The following is a 22,037-nucleotide window of genomic DNA, read 5'->3' as shown; positions in this document are numbered from 1 at the left end:
GTTGAGACAAGGTTAAATGCATGTTACCTAATTGTTAAATTGTGTGAGTTTTTGGGGGTTCCAAAATGCCCCTTAAATTTAGAAGTTTTGGTGGTGGCAGAAATTGTTAATTAGAGCAGTGTGGACAGGATTTGGGGGTTAATGTGGTGTCCCTTTTAATGTCATTTTGTAGAGTTACAAGGTTAAGGGAACCAGAGCTGTGTGCTATTAACCCCTTTGTGTCCACACCCCTCTATTGTGACGTTGAAAAAGTTTATTCATCACAAACTGGCTGGCAGCGGTGGGGATATTTAGAGTTTTTTGGTGCTATTTGTATAGTACTAAAAGAAATTACATGTTTTAGTGTAATTTCCCAAAGACAGAACTCAGTGCTTAATTACAGAGACATACAGTGTTGTTTGTTGCTACTCTCATTATGGAAGCTTATAGGAAAATTCCTAAAGAGTCCCTGGAGCTGCTTTGTCAGGAGAGAGCCATCACAACTTTTGGCAAAACAAAGGAGCAGTTGGTCCAGGAACTGCAGCAGGCAGATGACATTCCAGCAGAGCAGGAAACAGACACAGAAAGGGTTACTGTAGAACCGGTAACCCAGGAGATGATACCTACTGCTGTTACTCCTGTGAGTGCAAAGGTGTCTGATTTACAAAGAGCACTCAGGTACTTGGGGAATGCTAAACCCAAACTAAGAATGGAATTAATCCTCAAGTATCAAGAGAAGAAGAGAAGAGAGAGACACTGGAGAGAGAGAGAGAAAGTAAAGAAGAGAGAGAGGCTGCAGAGAGAGAGAGAGAGAGAGAGAGAGAGAGAGAGAGAGAGAGAAAGAAAAGACAAGAGAGAGGCTGCAGAAAGAGAGAAAGAGAGAGAGAGAGAGAGAGAGGCTGCAGAGAGAAAGGGAAATGATGCTCAATGGAGACATGAGCTGGAGGTTATGCAGATGAACAGAACCAGCCTGTCTCCCCAAACCAGTGAATGTGGGGAACCAGCAACAGAGAGGCCCTGCCTGGAGTATTTTCCAATTTTAGAAAAAGACACTGACTTGGATGTCTTTCTGAGGGGCTTTGAGAAGGTATGCAAGCAGTATCAGCTGCCCTCAGAGCAATGGGTTTGCTATTTAGCTCCTCGCCTGAAGGGTAAAGTCCTGGATGTATTTGCTTCACTTCCAGTGGAAGATGACAAGGACTATGAGGCTAAAAAAACAGCCTTATTGAAAAGTTTTAACCTCACCGGAATTCTACAGGAAATTTATTTGGAGTCTCCACCAAAGTGCAGGTGACGACTGCACAGAATATGCTGCAGAGCTAAGGGCTGCTTTTAAGCAAGGGACTGGGGGCCTAAAAGTCCTCACTCATGAGGTTTTGGAGGATTTGATGATCTTGGAGCAGTTCCTGCAAACATGGAGTCCTGATGCCAGAGAATGGATTCAGGTCAGAAAGCCCAAAACAGTGGCAGAGGCTGCAGATCTGGCTAAGGATTACACCAACAATAGGACACCTGCAGGAAGGCACCTGTTCAAGCTGTGTCTCCTAAGTGGAACAGAGCAAACAAGGCATCAGAAAGACTATCTCATCTACACCCTACAGCCAGAGGGGCAGGGGCCACACCGGGACAGGGGGATACCCGCCGGTGTTTCACTTGTAACCAGGCATCTGAGTTTCATCTGTCCAGAGAAGAAGAAGCCTGAGGGTGGGAATGTGGCTGGGGGACCAGCATCTTTTGTTTGTGGGTGGGTTCCCAAGGCAAAAGCGGAGAGATAACCTACAGAGGGTATCTGTGGGTGACCAGGTGGCAACAGGACTCAGGGATAGTGCAGCTTTGGTTACCTTGGTGCATCCTGAAATGGTAAAGCCAGAGAACATTATACCAGGGAGGACTGTGTCCATTCAAGGAATTGGGGGAGTTTGCCCCGCAGTGCCTGTGGCACGAGTGTACCTTGATTGGGGTGTGGGAAAAGGTTTGCAGGAGGTGGGGATTTCTGCAGATATCCATGTTGATGTTTTGCTGGGTGATGATTTGGGCCAGATGCTTTGTCAGTACGCACCAGAAGACAACACCTGCAACCTGAAAGGGCCAGTAGAGGGCCGTGCACCGACTGAGGTACTGTGTGAAACTTTGGGGGACCCAGAGGGGAGGTGTGGGATGGACACATCGCTAGCTGCACCAGGGCTGGAGGTATCCCACTAAAGGATGAAGAATGATTCCCTTGAACATGATTGCTGGGAAGGGGGGCTGAGGGTTAATGCAGCTCTGCCTTTGTGTACACCAGTAATGTCTTGTTCTAATGAAGAGGGATGTATTGAAAATGTTTGTGACAATGTTGCTTCTATTGAACCTGGGCGCTGGGAGGGAGAGCCTAGGGTTAATGATGATTTACCTGAACCTGTACCAGTACTGTATTGTGCCAGTGAAAAGGGTTATACTGCCATTGATTGTGACAATGGGATGCCTGATGCAGTGTGTGGGAATGTGAGAGGGCAGCAGGGCTGGGGCTGGGCAGAAGGGCAGACTCTTCTGTGCTAGAACCAGCATTGCATGCCCAAGAGGAAGGTATATGGAATGGGCAATGCCAGAACTTAGTGAAGGGACTGCTATACTCTAGGGAAAGGTAGGATGTGTGGAGTGGGGTAAAGTGGCCAGTGTGACAGGTCAGGTGCCTGAGTGTGGTGTGCCAGTTAAGTGGAGTGAGCAGGGGGCAGGAGAAGAGGCTTATTCTCTGTTTTCTCCTTAGGTAAAATGCACCCTTAGTGAGGGATATCAGCTATACAGCTGCAAAGGAGAACAAGTGACAGGTATGTATCATTCTGTCCCTGAGACAGCATTGCATATGCAAGAAGGAGTGAATGGCATGGCTGGAGTACCCCCTGCCCTGTTACAGAGAGTAAGACAGGATGGGACCAAGCGTGTGCCTGTGGACCTTGCCTACAGTGATGGCGGATGTGAAGAAGAGGGGGAGGGAGATGTGACTTTCTCCTGCAGCTCTCTCATGGTTGTGTGTGCCTTGGATGGAGAATGTGTGGCCCAGCAGCTGCAGTGACTAGTGAACCTGCTACACATACTGAGCATACAGGGGTAGGTGTGATCAGTGGACTATCTGGTCTAAGCATTGCAAGAAGTGCCCTTATTCCCCTAGTGAGTTACCCTGAGGGTGCTCTAGATCCCTTTATGAGTAAGAGTGACTGCAGGGAGTGTATGATATCCTGCAAGGTAGTGTCCTCCACAAGGGAAATTGTGTCAACTGATGCTAACTGTTGCAGTGGGCAAATGAATGCAGAGAGTGTGCAAAAAGGGCAGATCTGGTCTTATGAACGAGGAAAGACAGTGGTGTAGGTGGAAGAGGGATTGGCATGTGGCTAAATCCCCTGTTCACCATTTTAAAAGGGTAGGTGTCATGATACAATCATGTGGAGTAGTTGATACCTGGATTGGCTACCCAGCAGAGGTGGTATTGTGGTCTCAGCCTGGAAATGGTTAATGTGAATTGTTTGTTCTTTGTGTGAAATCTGTAGCTAAGACCGTTACAGGTTTAATGTGAAATGCTCTTTGTGAAAAGTGTGTGTAGGAATGTGAAAATTTCAAACCCTCCTCTTGGAGAATGATACTGTGAGCCACGGCTAACTGTGCATTGGGTTACATCGTCATAAATTATAACAAGGGCGGTGTCCTTGACAAGACAAGGAAAGTTAAGTTTAAGTGTATGTAACAGAAAGGCTTTGGGGGAGAATTGCCCGGGGACCCAAGCAACTAAAATCATGAATGGCAGTATCTAAAGGAACTTGGTAATAAGTTGGATATTGTGTGTGTATTCTTTTCATGTCCCATTTTCATGTCCCACTTTTTAAAGAATTGTAACTTTGCAGCTGTATGTTATTTTGAATGTCTTTATAATTTCGCACTGTGTAACCTGTATTGATATTTTTGTTATTAAACAAATAGAAAATCTCGTTCTGTATTTGGGCTCTAATATCTGAATTCACACTCTGTTGAGACAAGGTTAAAGGCACATTACCTAATTGTTAATTTGTGTGAGTTTTTGGGGGTTCCAAAATGCCCCTTTAATTTAGAAGTTTTGGTGGTGGCAGAAATTGTTAATTAGAGCAGTGTGGACAGGATTTGGGGTTAATGTGGTGTCCCTTTTAAGGTCCTTATGTAGAGTTACAAGGTTAAGGGAACCAGAGCTATGTGCTATTAACCCCTTCATGTCCACACCCCTCTATTGTGACATTGAAAAGGTTTGATTAGTCACACTATTCATAAATGGTTTTACCTGGTCTCAGTAACACATAAAAAAATATCCAATGTCTTAGTATAATAACTTTATCCCTGAATGAGTTTAACTTTACACCAGATATGTGCCTTTTGCATATTTTCTTATTAACTCACAAAGAAGATGAATGGTTTATTTCTGTATATTCTCTCATTTACTTACTAACAAGTAAAGATGTGCACAGGGAAAATTTCTTCCAAAATTTTCTTTCCAGATTAAAATTTTCCTTTTGAGCTACAGTGCAGATTCTTCTAATTTTTCTTTATCTGAAGCTGTAATCAGCTATATTAGCTTTAATTTTGTTATTCTATGTAATTCTTAAAGTGACAGGAAACCCCAAATTTTTTATTCACAAATTAGATAGAACATACTATTTTAAACAACTTTTAAATTTACTTTTATTATAAAAAAATGCTTCATTCTCTTATTATCCTTTGCTGAAGGAACATCATTGCACTACTGGCAGCTAAATGAACACATCTAGTTAGCCAATTACCAGCTAGCTTCCACTAGTCTAGGATATGTCATGTGTATTTACTTTTTTTAACAATGGATACCAAGAGAACAAAGCATATTTTAAAATAGAAGTCATTTTAAAAGTGTAATACAATTGCACACTATATCTGATTCTTAATTTTAACTTTGCTATTCCTTTAAACTTATTCTTTTATTTATACATCTAATTTTAGTGCATTGCATTTTTGGTAAAACTAAAAAGTTTACTTGAAGACATAGTAATACTAATATACTATTTTTGAAAAAAATGTGGGTTTCATGTCCCTTTAACTGTGACAAACTTCACATAAAACAAAAGATAAAAAATGATTAAACACCAAGTATTCACATCACATGCATTATGTATATAATAAAATAGATTTGGACAAAAGTGTCTACACTTAAAGGGATATCAAACACAATTGTTTTAATTTATGATTCAGAGAGAGCCTGCACTTTAAAACAACTTTTTAAAACAACTTTTATCTAATTTGCTTCTTTTTCTTTTCTTGGTATCCTTTGTTGAAAAGCATACCTACATGTAGGTTGAGGCTCAGAAGCAGGAAGGGAGATAGCGAATGATTGGTGGGTGCACATATATGCCTCTTGTCATTGGCTTAACAATGTGTTCAGCTATCTCCCTTCAAGTAGTGCATTGTTGCACCTTCAACAAAGGATATCAAGATAATGAAGCAAAATTTATAATAGAAATAAAATGAAAAGTTGTTTACAAATGTATGTTCTGGTTGCATTTCTTATGGTCTTCTCTGCCGGGATGGCCATGTGTTTGGTAATATTTTCTATTTAGGTTACAAATGATTAAAACAAAGAATAAATACAACACAGTACACAGTCACATACATAATTATATACACTCATTTTCCATACCACATATACTTGTCAGTTAAATAAGCTCAATGTGGTATTACTCATGCACTGTCAGTAACAACATGTTATTGTGTCAGCCATTTTACTGTGTCCACACAATCCTATATTACCTCACATACTTGTCATCGGTTGAATTAGCGCAATGTGGTTTTACTCTTGCAGTGTCAGTAACACCATGGTATTGCATCAACCAACAACCATTTTTACTCACCGCACACACACTCTCACATGCTCACTTTAATTTTAAAAATGTATTAACCCTTTTAATGCATAGCTAAGGATCATCTGGCTTTGCTCTTAGTATATATGTTTTATTGTACTTTCCAGTTGTTACTGAATCTGTTTGTTCTGAAGCTGTACTCAGTTTTTTGTTTATATTTATACTATTTTAACCCTTTAAGGACACAGCTTTCAGTTTGCTCAATTGTTTTATGACGGAAAAATTCTGTCATATGTCCTTAAGAGGTTAAAAACGTTTCTGATGGCAACTATTTCTATTTAATAAAAAAAAAAATGCTGAAAAATTATCCCACCAAGAAGGGCCCTACCCCCTCAATATGCAGCTGCAGACCCTTTCCTTCCCCAGCTACCACATGAGCCACAAGAAAATAAGTGGCAGCCTCCACACAGCTGCAACAGTACATACAACGTTGTGACTCTCTGCCACTGTCACCACCACCAACGCTACTGAGAGTAAGAGGGGGACAGCATGTTGGTTCACTGGCTAAGACCAGCAGTGGTTTTGGTGGCACCCAACCACTCAAAATGTGGACTTTCTTTGTTGAATCATTCTCAGCCACAGCCACCAGCTGAGAAAACTAGTGGTAAACTGTCAGTTTTGATTGTATGGGTCACGACCTACAGCCAGTGTTACATAAAAATTATTTGTGATTGACCCACTTTAAAAAAGTGTGAGCGCAAGTACCACCAGCATTGCTACTGTGACAAAACCACTGGATGTGTCTAGCTTCCTCCAAATCTTCCACAGATCTAAGGCTCTGAGCATTTGGCAATAAGTTAAAAAATTCCATTTCACTTCCCTCCCTCCCCCTGAGAATTCTGGGTGGCCAAAAAACATCACAGGCTTCCTTTGACAGTCTGAGAGAAACTGTCAATCTTGTCTGCTGCTCCTTCTTGGTTTGCAGTCATTGGTAATGCCTGCTTGCATCATAAAAACAGCATACATACGGCGAGATTACGAGTTTTGCGTTAGCCTTAAAAAGCAGCGTTAAGGGGTCCTAATGCTGCTTTTTATCTAACACTGGTATTACGAGTTTGGCAGGTACAGGTCTACCGCTCACTTTTCTTCCGCAAATCCCCTTATGTCAATTGCGTATCCTATCTTTTTAATGGGATTTGCCTAACGCTGGTATTACGAGTCTTGGAAGAAGTGAACGGTAGAGCTTCTACCTCCAAGACTCCAACTGCATTAAAAAGTCAGTAGTTAAGAGTTTTATGGGCTAACGCCAGAACATAAAGCTCTTAACTAAAGTGCTACAAAGAATACTAACACCCATAAACTACCTATGAATCCCTAAACCGAGGCCCCCCCCACATCGCAAACACTATAATAAAATTATTTAACACCTAATCTGCCGACCGGACATCGCCGCCACCTACATTATCCCTATGAACCCCTAATCTGCTGCCCCCAACATCGCCGCAACCTATATTATATTTATTAACCCCTAATCTGCCCCCCCAACGTCGCCGCAACCTAACTACACTTATTAACCCCTAATCTGCTGACCGGACATTGCCGCCACTATAATAAATGTATTAACCCCTAAACCGCCGCACTCCCGCCTCGCAAACACTATAATACATTTTATTAACCCATAATCTGCCCCCCCCCAATGTCGCCGCCACCTACCTACAATTATTAACCCCTAATCTCCCGCCCCCAACGTCGCCGCTACTATAATAAAGTTATTAACCCCTAAACCTAAGTATAACCCTAACACCCCCCCCTAAGTTAAAAATAATTAAAATAAAACAAAATAAATTTACTTTAATTAAATAAATTATTCCTATTTAAAACTAAATACTTACCTATAAAATAAACCCTAATATAGCTACAATATAACTAATAGTTACATTGTAGCTATTTTAGAATTAATATTTATTTTACAGGCAACTTTGTATTTATTTTAACTAGGTACAATAGCTATTAAATAGTTAATAACTATTTAATAGCTACCTAGTTAAAATAATTACAAAATTACCTGTAAAATAAATCCTAACCTAAATTACAAATACACCTAACACTACACTATCAATAAATTAATTAAATAAATTAACTACAATGATCTAAACTAAAATACAATTAAATTGCCCCAAAGTAATCAGCTCTTTTACCTGAAAAAAAAATACAATCCCCCCCCAACATTACAACCCACACACCCCTACTCTAAAACCCACCCGATCCCCCCTTAAAAAAACCTAACACTACCCCCTGAAGATCACCCTACCTTGAGCCATCTTCAGCCAGCCGGCCACCGATGGGACAGAAGAGGACATCCGGACCGGTAGAAGTCTTCATCCTATCCAGGCAGAAGATGACATCCGGACCGGCAGACATCTTCATCCAGGCGGCATCTTCTATCTTCATCCTTCCGGAGCGGAGCGGACCCATCTTCTATCCTTCCGAAGTGGAGCCATCCTCTTCTTCCGATGTCCTAAGGCAGAATGAAGGTTCCTTTAAATGACATCATCCAAGATGGCATCCCTCGAATTCTGATTGGCTGATAGGATTCTATCAGCCAATCAGAATTAAGGTAGGAAAAATCTGATTGGTTGATTTAATCAGCCAATCGGATTGAAGTTTAATCCAATTGGCTGATTCAATCAACCAATCGGATTTTTCCTACCTTAATTATATATAGAATCCTATCAGCCAATCGGAATTCGAGGGACGTCATCTTGGATGACGTCATTTAAAGGAACCTTCATTCGGCCTTAGGACATCGGAAGAAGAGGATGGCTCCATGTCAGATGGATACAAGATGGCTCCGCTCCGCTCCGGAAGGATGAAGATAGAAGATACCGCCTGGATGAAAATGTCTGCCGGTCCAGATGTCCTCTTCTGCCCAGATAGGATGAAGACTTCTGCTGGTCTGGATGTCCTCTTCTGTCCCATCGGTGGCCGGCTGGCTGAAGACGGCTCAAGGTAGGGTGATCTTCAGGGGGGTAGTGTTATTTTTTTTTAAGGGGGGATCGGGTGGGTTTTAGAGTAGGGGTCTGTGGGTGGTGGGTTGTAATGTTGGGGGGGATTGTATTTTTTTCAGGTAAAAGAGCTAATTACTTTGGGGCAATGCCCTGCAAAAAGCCCTTTTAAGGGCTGGCAAAAGAGCTGATTACTTTGTAATTTATTTTAGGGTAGGGAATTTTATTATTTTGGGGGGCTTTTTTATTTTATTAGGGGGGCTTAGATTAGGTGTAATTAGATTAAAATTCTTGTAATATTTTTTTATTTTTTGTAATGTAGTGTTTGTTTGTTTTTGTACTATAGTTTAGTTTAATTGTATTTTAGTTTAGATCATTGTAGTTAATTTATTGAATTAATTTATTGATAGTGTAGTATTAGGTGTATTTGTAACTTAGGTTAGGATTTATTTTACAGGTAATTTTGTAATTATTTTAACTAGGTAGCTGTTAAATAGTTATTAACTATTTAATAGCTATTGTACCTAGTTAAAATAAATACAAAGTTGCCTGTAAAATAAATATTAATCCTAAAATAGCTACAATGTAATAGCTACAATGTAACTATTATATTGTAGCTATATTAGGGTTTATTAGGGTTTATTTTTAGGTAAGTATTTAGTTTTAAATAGGAATAATTTATTTTGTTTTATTTTAATTATATTTAACTTAGGGGGGTGTTAGGGTTAGGGTTAGACTTAGGTTTAATAACTTTATTATAGTAGCGGCGACGTTGGGGGTGGCAGATTATGGGTTAATAAAATTTATTATAGTGTTTGCGAGGTGGGAGTGCGGCGGTTTAGGGGTTAATACATTTATTATAGTGGCGGCGATATCCGTTCGGCAGATTAGGGGTTAATAAGTGTAGGTAGAGGGCAGCGACATTGGGGGGGGACTGATTAGGGGTTAATAAATATAATGTAGGTGTCGGCGATGTTAGGGACAGCAGATTAGGGGTTCATAGCTATAATGTAGGTGGCGGCGGTTACCGGAGCAGCAGATTAGGGGTTAATAATATAATGTAGGTGTCAGCGATAGTGAGGGCGGCAGATTAGAGGTTAATAAGTGTAAGGTTATGGGTGTTTAGACTCGGGGTTCATGTTAGGGTGTTGCCATTCAGAAAACTCGTAATACCAGCATTGGCTTAAAGGGACAGTCAAGTCCAAAAAAAACTTTCATGTTTCAAATAGGGCATGTAATTTTAAACAACTTTCCAATTTACTTTTATCACCAATTTTGCTTTGTTCTTTTGGTATTCTTAGTTGAAAGCTAGACCTAGGAAGGCTCATATGATAATTTCTAAGCTCTTGAAGGCCGCCTCTAATCACATGCTTTTGTATTTGCTTTTCACAGCAGGGGAGAGCTAGTTCAGGTAAACCCTATAGATAACATTGTGAGCACGCCCGTGAATTGTGGCAGACACTGCACTAATTTGCTAAAATGAAAGTCAATAGATAATAAATAAAATGTCATGTGATCAGGGGGCTGTCAGAAGATGATTAGATACAAGTTAATCATAGAGGTAAAAAGTGTATTATTATAACTGTGTTGGTTATGCAAAACTGGGGAATGGGTAATAAAGGGATTATCTATCTTTTAAAACAACAATAATTCTGGTGTTGACTGTCCCTTTAAGGGAGCGGTGGAAAAAAAGGCTCGTTAGCACCGCAGGTCTTTACCGTCAAAACTCGTAATCTAGGCGATAGTTTTATGTGGCTTTCAATTACGTATGCCCTCACTAAGGTAACAATTAAGACTGCAATATCCTATTTACATTGCTTTAAATAAAGTGTAAGTAGATAATAGTTTGTAGTATTGATTTGGAGCTAAAATAATTAAGGTAGGATCCATTCTAATAAAATGTAAACCTAAAAACAAATTATTCTCTATTACAAGAACAACGGATAATTCTACTGTTAATATGAGTTAATTACACATTTAGAGAGTTTACCATAGAACATAGAGCCTCACTGTTTTTTAATTCTGTTAAAGAAATATAATTTGATAATGGCTAATGAAGGATCATCTATGTGTATATCCGTCCTGTCATTATGTAACAAGATTTTCTTCCAATGTAGTTTCACTCAACAAGATATGTAACAGGTCAAGTTACTACTAAAGGTTATGAAAAACTTTTAGCAATAACCAGCCACTTGTAATGGCTTCTTATTTGTTGCAGGCAAACAGGAAACTTTGCCCGTTTCTGGGCGCCCGATAAATTAGCGCTCCACTTGTAATCTAGCCCTTAGTGTATATCCCAAACTAGTGATATGCTTTTATGGGGGGCCCAAAACAATTTTTGCACCAGGGCCCTCTGTTCATTAGGTCCGCCACTGATAGAAATTATAGAAATATCTATTTAAAAATAAAAAGTACATGTTCTAAGTGAAGTACATTGGAATGTAAAATATTTCTATTAAAGCAAAGTAAAGCACATAATATATATAAAAAAAATATATATAACTAATACTGTTACTTGAAGTAACATTGTAGTTAATAAAACTGTTCTATTTAATCAGGGACTGTTTCCTTGTATCAATTTGTTTAGCCCACAAATAGTCAAGTACACCTAGTCCCTGGTACCTGGTAAAATTCCTGGTAAAATGCATTTTATGCCTGGGGGAAGTGTGTTCCGTTTGCACTGGCACTGTCAGTCATCACTCTAAGTGACAGCAAGGCTCAGAACTCCCAAACATTTTATTTCATGATTTGGATAGAACATACAATTTTAAAGAACTTTCTAATTTACTTATATTGTCAAATGTGCTTCATTTTCTTGTTATCCTTTTTTGAAGGAACAAGATTGCACTAGTAGCAGCTAGCTGAACTTAGCTAGTTAGTTAATGACAAGAGAAAAAAGTGTGTAGGCACCAATCAGCAACTAGCTCCCACTAGTGTAGGATATGTGCATGTTCATTCTTTTTTAACAAAGGATACCAATAGAACAAAGCACATTTGAAAATAGAAGTGCATTTAAATGTCTCTTAAAATTAGATCGTTTATCTGAATCATGCAAGATTTATTTTGACATTCCTATTCCTTTAATGTGTATAGTGACTCAGATCCAGAACAATGAGAGAAAGGAGAGAAACTTTTGTTTTATGTATTCTGTGCATTGTGGGGTTAAATCAATGTACGTGTGTGTCTTGGACAAATGTAAATGTTCCTGGAAATCAAACATCTCTTATGTTTTATGGGCAATCAAAGTATTAAATATTTTTAGTGTGTCACTCAGCAGTAATTTAATCCATTGATTGCCTATGTGTGTTCTGAGCAATGTTACATCTGTGATACTGACAGTCAATGGTTAAATTATTGTTTTGTGCCTATTTAATTTTATGTGATTGAGATGTGTGATTTTAAAAGATGTAATATGTAATGCTGCATTTTGTAGGTGATGCTGTGTGTGATGTTAGATCTAATGAAATTTATTTATCAGACGTTTATGATGATGACCCATAATGTGTGATGTCAATTTTGTTTAACTAGTAGTGAAATACATCAGTTTATTTTTTAAATTACAATAGTCAATTACTTTAATAAACAACATAGATCCAGATTACAAGTGGCACTCAGATTTTTTTTGCTCTCATGCTAACTGTGCTCAGAGTAAACGTGGGTAAGTGCGCACATCAAAAGTTGAAAGTTAAACATTCAGCCCGCAAGTGAAACACAATGCGTGCTAACTTCCGGGCTTCATATATCGCAACCATGTTCACCTCTCTCCATACACTTTAATGGAGTGCGCTGTTAAAACCCCCAAAAACCTAACACTTATTGCTCATGCGCTAACCCGACCCTGTGTTAGACCTACTGCTAAACCCGAAGGTAGATATGAATATTTAACATTCCAATGTTCTTCACATAAAAGAAAATGTTTTTTGTAAAATATATATCTATATGAATATATATATATATATATATATATATATATATATATATATATATATATATATATATATATATATATATATAAATCAGTGGCACAACTACTGGGGGTGCAAGAGGTGCAGTGGCACTGGGGCACGAGTGCTTGGGGGGCCCATTAAGCAGTGCAGCAGCAGGCTGCGTTTATAACATGCAATAAAAATAAAAAAGGTGACTCATCTAGTGATGCAGCCACCTAGAGGCAAATATGAAACACTGTAGGAAAGGCACAGAGGTACAGCCTGAACGTCTGCATTTTATAATGAAGTTAGAGGTAAGCAGACTGGGTCATGGGGTCACAGTGGTATCTGACCCTTAGACCACCATTCATTGTGGAACAGTTGCTGGGGGATGGATCACTTGGGACAGGGGATATTGTATATGACTGTACATATATATCACCTGCCAACTTTAACCCCTTAAAACTGCCTAGTGCAGTTGTTTTTTATTAAAAAAAATGCTACACTTTTCTTAATAAAAAACTATAATACCCTTTATTTTGACAGTGTTTGGGGCACTTTTAGAAAATTATTCAGAAATCTGATCTCTGGTTAATTTTCTGAGCACTAATTGCTACTGCGAGTTTGCAGTAGCAATAACCAGCCACTTGTAAAAATTCTTATTTGTTGCACGCCGGCAAACAGGAAACTTTGCCCATTTCTGGGCGCACGATAAATTAGCGCTCCACTTGTAATCTAGCCCTTAGTGTATATCCCAAACTAGTGATAAGCTTTTATGGGGGGCCCAAAACTATTTTTTGCACCAGGGCCCTCTGTTCATTAGGTCCGCCACTGATAGAAATGATAGAAATATCTATTTAAAAATAAAAAGAACATGTTCTAAGTGAAGTACATTAGAATGTAAAATATTTCTATTAAAACAAAGTAAAAAACATATATAATAATTAATTTTTCATGTTTAAAGGTATTTGTATATATATATATATATATATATATATATATATATATATATGTCTTTATATGTGTGTACATGTGTATATGTGTATGTATATACATATATACACATATAAACACATAAATATACATGCATATACATAAATATATATACTTAAACATAATACGAAATATATAAGTATACATAATAGCCCTTCCCTGTCAAATACCTTGCTATATTTTATTTCCCTTTTAATCCTTATAAAACCTTTTTTCTAAAATGTATATCTTTTTTTTTATCAAAAAGTGTATTTATGAGTGTAATAGTTCATTTTAATGTTATTATGTTGTGTTTGGTGTAACTTTTTTTTAACCCTTACACTTTATGCAAGGTCTTCAGGCATGCTAATCTGGTGAACGCAACCATATTTACTTTCAACTTAAGTGTGCTAGTTAGCGCTGTTGTGATATTGCTTATCGCGTACCGCTCTAATAATAGCCCTCCACTTGAAATCTAGCCAAAGTAGGAGATCATATTAATGCTACATTTCCCAGAATCCTTAGAGAGCATAATCCATTAGCAAGTCAGTATAATAGAATGGATATGTGTGAAAATAGCCTGTTGAAAACTGAGAATGAAGTAAATACCAAGAAACATCATTAACCTCTTAAGGACATATGACGGAATTTTTCGGTCATAAAACAATTGAGCAAACTGAAAGCTGTGTCCTTAAAGGGCTAAAACCTGAGTCTAAAGGTCAAAATAAAAATAAATAAAAAACACAACTTATTTTCCAAGTCTAACAGACAGAAGTATTATTCAGCATAGAAATGTGTGTACCAAGATTGTTGTAATTTAACATAAAATGTTTGGATTGCCAGGCGATAGAGTAAAATATCCAACAATACATTGTTATTAGAGATATATTTAGTCACACAACTTCCTGTATTATAAAAGTTACAAACCAGGCACTACAGCTGAACAGGATATAGTTCAATAGAAAATATTCTTTGTTGAACAGCAGTGCTCTTCAGTTATAAAGAAGCTTGTCAGAAGGAAACCACTTCGTTATCAAGTGCAAATGTTTTCCTGAAACTGGCTTGTTTTTAATGCTGTAATCAGTCCCACGCTGTGAAACATAATTCTATAGGTAAAACCGTTATTATTATTCAAAACCAAGTTGTCAAATTTGGCTGTGAGTGTAAAGCAGATATCTGATAAAGTATTGAAATGGAATGAAGCCTATTTAATTCTGTGTGCATTCATATTGTCAAATTATTATTCAGTGAATGGCTTTATTGTTAAATCTTTAAACTTCACACAAACATCCAATTATTATATTATTGAATTATTTTAGAAAACGCTACAGAATATTCCTTGTGGAATTTGTAACAATGTAAGAATGCAACGGAATACAAAACCATGACAGGTAATTGACAGAAGGATGCATTGCAAAATAAGTTAAAAAGGATAAAATGTTCAGTACTTGAAGGGTTATTACAATTACCTATGTATAGCTGAACCACTATAAATTAAAGGGACAGTAAAGTCAAATTTAAACTTCAAACAGATTAGATAGAGCACAACAATTTAAACAACTTTGCAATTTACTGTAAAATTAGTTTCCTCTTAATGTGTTTCAAATTACTTTTTATAGTAGCTGCAAAGTATAACATGTAGGAGGAATCTATCATTTATGTTTATTATCATGTATGAAATAGTTTTTTTTTTTGCTGTTTAAAATCGGAATCCATTGTTCTCAAGAACATGTACATAAAAACAGGCTGAGCCTGCAGAAATAGCAGGCTTTCAAATCTTATATCTCTATACATTAATGCCACCTCATCTTATTTATCTGACTTTACACAATGGCCAATATCAGGGCAGATGATCAAAAACTCACCCGCATGCAGAGAAATCTCGCAAACTCATTGGGTGTTTTTTTAGAATATTATATATGGAATGTAGGTGTCACCCCTTCATATACAGAACTCTGCATAGCAATATAAACTGCTGTCAAGTTAAAAAAGAAATTTCAGAAAAATCCTTTAAAGTTCTTTTCCGAAAGTATTTTCCAAATGACTGTGAAAATATTATATGTCAGAAAGGGTTGCCACCTTTTCTGTAAAACATACTGGCTATACTCATTAGTATACATTTACATAACTAATTATACTGCATAAATTAGAAACTAAAGCTGCTAGGAATTATTTTAAATGATAATTGATTCATAATTAGATTCTAACACACTTATAAGAGGTTTCACCCTGATACCATCTTTATTTCTATATCTTTATTTTCAACTTTGACCTGAACCTTAAAAATACTGACCATGTTGGTAAAATGCAAACTTTATATTACATTTAAAGCCTGTGTTTGAGGGCATATCCAAAAGTCATGTGAGACACGTAATTCTGTTCTTTTATTGGATGGAAACATGTAATTGTTAATTAATTCTTTAAAAAACAAATATAATAATATTTAACTTGCTGAATGGATATATATAACAAGTAATTTCAGTATCAATCACCATTTCTTAAATCCATTGCACACTCATTTTTATTAATGTATTAAAGCGACAGTGTACTGTAAATGTTTCTCTTATTTAGGGCAAGATTATGAGTGGAGCACAAATTAGCGCTCCCACTCGCACGTTGACTCCACTAGAAGTAAGCATGCATAACAAGTTAAAAGTAAAAAATTTTTGCACAAGCCTTAACCCAACACATGTAAAAAGCCGAACTTGGAATATCCTGACCGCGTTAACAAATTTGCCTATAGACATAAATGGAGCGTGAAAAGAAGTATAAAACCTACTCGTGCCCAAACCCGTTCGCTTTAACCAAAGTGCACTAACCAGACATGAAATATAAATATTTTACATTACAATGTTCTTTACATGGCAGAATATGTTCTATATGTTTAATACATATTTGTATATATGTTACAGTTAAAGTGCAGAAACAGTTAATGTGCACATTACCTAGCTAATCTGCAGATTAACTGATTTGCTCAGTTAAAGTGCAGAATCTGCACTTTACCTAGGTAATGTGCACATTAACTGCTTCCGTGTAGTTAAAGTTGGAAAAGTTTGTTTCTCTAATGTAAACCGTTTATTGAAAAAGAAGCCGAAGAATGTTCCGATTTCGGCCGAGGCCAGATACGCTCCAGAGTGCTCTGTTCTAATCAGAGCCTCGGGTGCCACAACTGCCTCTGGGAACCTTACCATGGGTCCCAGCCTGCACATCTTGAAATTCTCTGTCTGGGAAATTATCGATCGAATTTATCTATATATTATAGATTCGATAGATAGATAATTTCCCAGACAGATAATTTCAAGACGTGCGGGCTGGGACCCATGGTAAGGTTCCCAGAGGCAGTTGTGGCGCCTGAGGCTCTGATTAGAACAGAGCACTCTGGAGCGTATCGGAACATTCTTCGGCTTCTTTTTCAATAAACAGTTTACATGAGAGAAACAAACTTTTCTAAAAAGCTAAAGTGCTTGAAAGTGTATTATTTGTTTTTCAACTGTATTATCACAGATACATTACAGCTAGAATGGCAGATATTTCACATTCTCAGTACGATGTTCTAACATTTATTTGTGCTCATTGCATAATTCCACAATGGGTTGCAGCGAAGTCGATTCTGTAACAATTCAGAAGGCAGAATGGGAAATATACAATGCTTAGAAGTGTAGAGGCCAAGATGCTAATAAATGCAAAAACAGAATGAGAGCAGTTGTTATACCCTTGGGAAAAATACTATAAACTTGTTAAGAAGTTGAAGTGTGTCTGGGCAATGAATAATGCATAAAGTGTGCCGCACTGCCCTTTAAGATTTTGTTTTTACCTCCATTTTCAGAAGAAAGTGCCCCAGGCTCTCTAAAAAAAAGTGATATGAACTGATTATCATATGAAAAACCATGGGACTCCCTTTAGTTAATATATATGTTACTGCTAAAGAGCATTTTTTGCACTTTAACTAGTGCCTAGTAGGTAATGTGCAGATTACCTAGGTAATTTGAGAAATTAAACAATTTGTTTGCACTTTAACTGATCACCCTAATTAATCTGCAGATTAGCTAGGTAATGTGCACATTAACTGATTTCAAAAGAAGGACTTGACAGGCTCAGAAAAGTCAAAAATAGTGAGATATCTTGCAGAGGGATACAGCACTCTTAAAATTGCAAAGCTTCTGAAGCGTGATCATCGAAAAATCAAGCGTTTCATTCAAAATAGTCAACAGGGTCGCAAGAAGCGTGTGGAAAAACCAAGGCGCAAAATAACTACCCATGAACTGAGAAAAGTCAAGCGTGCAGCTGCCAAGATGCCACTTGCCACCAGTTTGGCCATATTTCAGAGCTGCAACATCACTGGAGTGCCCAAAAGCACAAGGTGTGCAATACTCAGAGACATGGCCAAGGTAAGAAAGGCTGAAAGACGACCACCACTGAACAAGACACACAAGCTGAAACGTCAAGACTGGGCCAAGAAATATCTCAAGACTGATTTTTCTAAGGTTTTATGGACTGATGAAATGAGAGTGAGTGAGTCTTGATGGGCCAGATGGATGGGCCAGTGGCTGGATTGGTAAAGGGCAGAGAGCTCCAGTCCGACTCAGACGCCAGCAAGGTGGAGGTGGAGTACTGGTTTGGGCTGGTATCATCAATGATGAGCTTGTGGGGCCTTTTCGGGTTGAGGATGGAGTCAAGCTCAACTCCCAGTCCTACTGCCAGTTTCTGGAAGACACCTTCTTCAAGCAGTGGTACAGGAAGAAGTCTGCATCCTTCAAGAAAAACATGATTTTCATGCAGGACAATGCTCCATCACACGCGTCCAAGTACTCCACAGCGTGGCTGGCAAGAAAGGGTATAAAAGAAGAAAATCTAATGACATGGCCTCCTTGTTCACCTGATCTGAACCCCATTGAGAACCTGTGGTCCATCATCAAATGTGAGATTTACAAGGAGGGAAAACAGTACACCTCTCTGAACAGTGTCTGGGAGGCTGTGGTTGCTGCTGCACGCAATGTTGATGGTGAACAGATCAAAACACTGACAGAATCCATGGATGGCAGGCTTTTGAGTGTCCTTGCAAAGAAAGGTGGCTATATTGGTCACTGATTTGTTTTTGTTTTGTTTTTGAATGTCAGAAATGTATATTTGTGAATGTTGAGATGTTATATTGGTTTCACTAGTAAAAATAAATAATTGAAATGGGTATATATTTGTTTTTTGTTAAGTTGTCTAATAATTATGCACAGTAATAGTCACCTGCACACACAGATATCCCCCTAAAATAGCTATAACTAAAAACAAACTAAAAACTTCTTCCAAAACTATTCAGCTTTGATATTAATGAGTTTTTTGGGTTCATTGAGAACATGGTTGTTGTTCAATAATAAAATTAATCCTCAAAAATACAACTTGCCTAATAATTCTGCACTCCCTGTATATATATATATATATTTATATATATATATATATATATTATATATAGGTATAGATAAATACAGATAAATATATGGGGATATCTATTTATAAATGCTTGGAACATATACCCCTATGTGAAGAACATTGTTAGTGAAATATTTACAGTAAATACATAGTTAAACACTTTATTAAATATGAATATTGCATAAATATGATTTTACATGTTTTCAGCTACTTGACTGCAAAGGGCTCGAGTTCACTTATATATCTATATATGTAAACATATGTGTTTATGTGTTTATATGTGTATATATGTCTGTAAATACATGTATACACATATAAATACATAAATACATATGTATACACATAAAGTCATTTTTAAAATAACTTTTATTAGACAGTGTTATGAATATAACTGTACTGTTAAATGTATTTTTGATGAGTTTTGTGCAGTTTTTTAGTTGAGCATAACAGTTAACCAGAGCTCAAGCAAACGTGTTTACTTTCAACTTGTAATAAGCGTAATACTTCCTATGTGCACAAAGAGCCGTGATAAACTCTGTATTGCTCGCGTTCAACAGTTAGCACGCCAGCCGTTAATGTGTTCCCAACTGCTAGAGGGTATTACATGTTTTACAAATTCTTTATCTTTATTTTGCAAGTTAAACTAACTGCTTTTGCCTCTTGAAACTAAATATACTGAAAATGTCAAAACTGCAGTATTGGGTATTGAAAAGCCATGTAAGCAAGAGGTAGCAGATGCAATCATACTCCCAATAGGGGGTGAGAGTAGTAGATACTACAATGTTCATTGTAAATGTCTTCCTCTAAGCACTGGGCTTTGTGTATACACAGAAAAATAAGACAAAGAAGCCTTTGTGTACAGAGTGGAACATAAAATAAGGAGATCTGATCTCCCTGTGATTTCAGCCCATTTTAAAGAGTTGTAATTTTTATGAGCAATCCCTCACAACCTCCCCCAGCTATTTCACATACAAAATAAACCTAAATGAGTTATGTATTTTAAACACATGGAGGGGAAAAAACATTTTACAGTACACTGTACCTCTTTGTTTAACTGTGGCAGGGTACAATTAATGAAATGTTAATCTCATGAAAGAAAGGTAAAATAACATAGTCACATACCTTCTTTCATCGGGTCTGTATGATGAGGAGGTTCGGCCACTGGTCCAAATAAACATCTTAGAGTGTTGCCCAATGTTGCCTTGCCCGACAGTGGAGGACTTGGTGGAATGACGTAGTGACCTGAGAGATGGATACTTTGAATCACTTATTTGAAGAACATCAGGACAGTAAGTGCCCATTGCATAAAATCCTATTAAAGCTCTTGTTATCTTGCCTGATAAACCTCAGTGGATTCTCAGCGGAGGAGACAGATTTCCTGATTACTTAAAGTGATATGTAAAATAATGGAACTGGCCTTTCTTTACCAATTTAATTGACAACAGCAAATTATCTTTTGCTTTCCCTTCACAATTTTTAATTTATTTTTATCAACAGCTTTGCTTTGAGAGATAAGACATTCTTTCTCCTTGTAGTTTTGTGGTAAATCTTGTTTTAAATGGGAAAACAATGTTGCTCAAATAGAAGAAAGAATACAAGTCTCTAATCTTGTAACCTATACTGAAGTTTCCAATGCTATAATTTAACATCATATTCCTCTGTCCCCAGTCTTCTCTGATTATTGTTCTAACTAAAACTGGATAAAAAAAATCATGGGAAATCATAGTGCCCACACAAAGCATTTGGACTGAAACTATAGTTTAGTTTCACTGTAACGCCCAACTGATGGTGCTCCAGAGAATCATAGCAACATGACCAGGTGCTGATCTGCGTTGTCGGATAGCAAACAGAAGACATTTTACACTTTGTTTCCTTTTGCATTATTAACTCTGAAATTTGTTAACCTTTAATCGGCTGAGTCATTTATCAATGTGGTGAAACTGTTGTATCTTAAAATGTATTTGTATCATCAGAAAACAAATAATAATACTGAGAAATGCCTTATAGTAGCTTAGATTTGCATCATTATAAAGGATTTTTAAAATGTAAAGTAAACTCTGTTTTTTTCATACAGCCTTTTAAATTGGAGATATTTAGAAATATTATTGTAAAACAAGGCTAAGTTTTGTCCTTGCAATAGCCCATTAAGATTGGGATTTATGTGCAGGGTTTGATTATGTTGTGCTTTGTAGGATGTATCTAGTATTATTTAGCAACCTATCCCTTGTAGAGCCCAAAACATATTTATTGAGTAATGATTTTTTTTTTTTAAATGAGCCCACGCCTGTTCTCACTAGAGATGGTTTAGATCAGTATTTTTCAACCAGTGTGCCGTGGCACACTAGTGTGCCGTGAGAGAGCCTCAGGTGTGCCACGGCAGACTGACAACAGTGTGACATATTTTTTAAACTTTGCTTGTTTTTTACTCCCAGTGCAGGGGTTGTTTGTAGGAGGCATGGCATAACAGCACAATACATACAGTATGTGTGTGTTTGTGTGTATGTGTATATATATATATGCTGTATTAGGCTACAATGTGTGATTTTTTAAAAATTTTGGGATGGTGGTGTGCCACGGGATTTTTTTAATGTAAAAAAGTGTGCCACGGCAAAAAAAAGGTTAAAAATCACTGGTTTAGATAAGTAGCAGAGACAACCAGACATATAGGTGCACTCTATCCACCAAATTCAAAATCAAGTAATCAAATGAACCTGCTGATTTGCATCAAAACTCGCCTCAAAATCAGGAGGCGGTGTTCAAAATCAAGTGGTCCGGCTGATAAACGCAGCTCTGTGGCTAATGCATTAAATGTTACAGAAAAATATATACATGAATGCAATATTTCATGCTTCACACAGTTATATTGGCTGGCAATACTATTCCAAAAGCAAGCGAGAATACAAACACAC

General features: G+C 37.4%; 1 protein-coding gene across 1 annotated transcript in view; it reads right to left on the bottom strand.

The window, feature by feature from the left end:
- The window catches only part of LOC128656313 (calcium-activated potassium channel subunit beta-2), a 195,839-nt gene extending 175,533 nt beyond the window's left edge, over window positions 1-20,306 (bottom strand). Inside the window, exon 1 of the mRNA XM_053710156.1 lies at window positions 20,251-20,306. Within this exon, the coding sequence (XP_053566131.1) occupies window positions 20,251-20,306 (56 nt within the window). The remainder of the gene's footprint in view (window positions 1-20,250) is intronic.
- Window positions 20,307-22,037: the final 1,731 nt, after the last annotated feature.

Source organism: Bombina bombina, chromosome 4, assembly GCF_027579735.1.
Source record: "Bombina bombina isolate aBomBom1 chromosome 4, aBomBom1.pri, whole genome shotgun sequence".
Classification (NCBI taxonomy): domain Eukaryota; kingdom Metazoa; phylum Chordata; class Amphibia; order Anura; family Bombinatoridae; genus Bombina; species Bombina bombina.
Note: the sequence above shows the minus strand (reverse complement) of the source record. Positions and strands in the feature narration are given on the sequence as shown.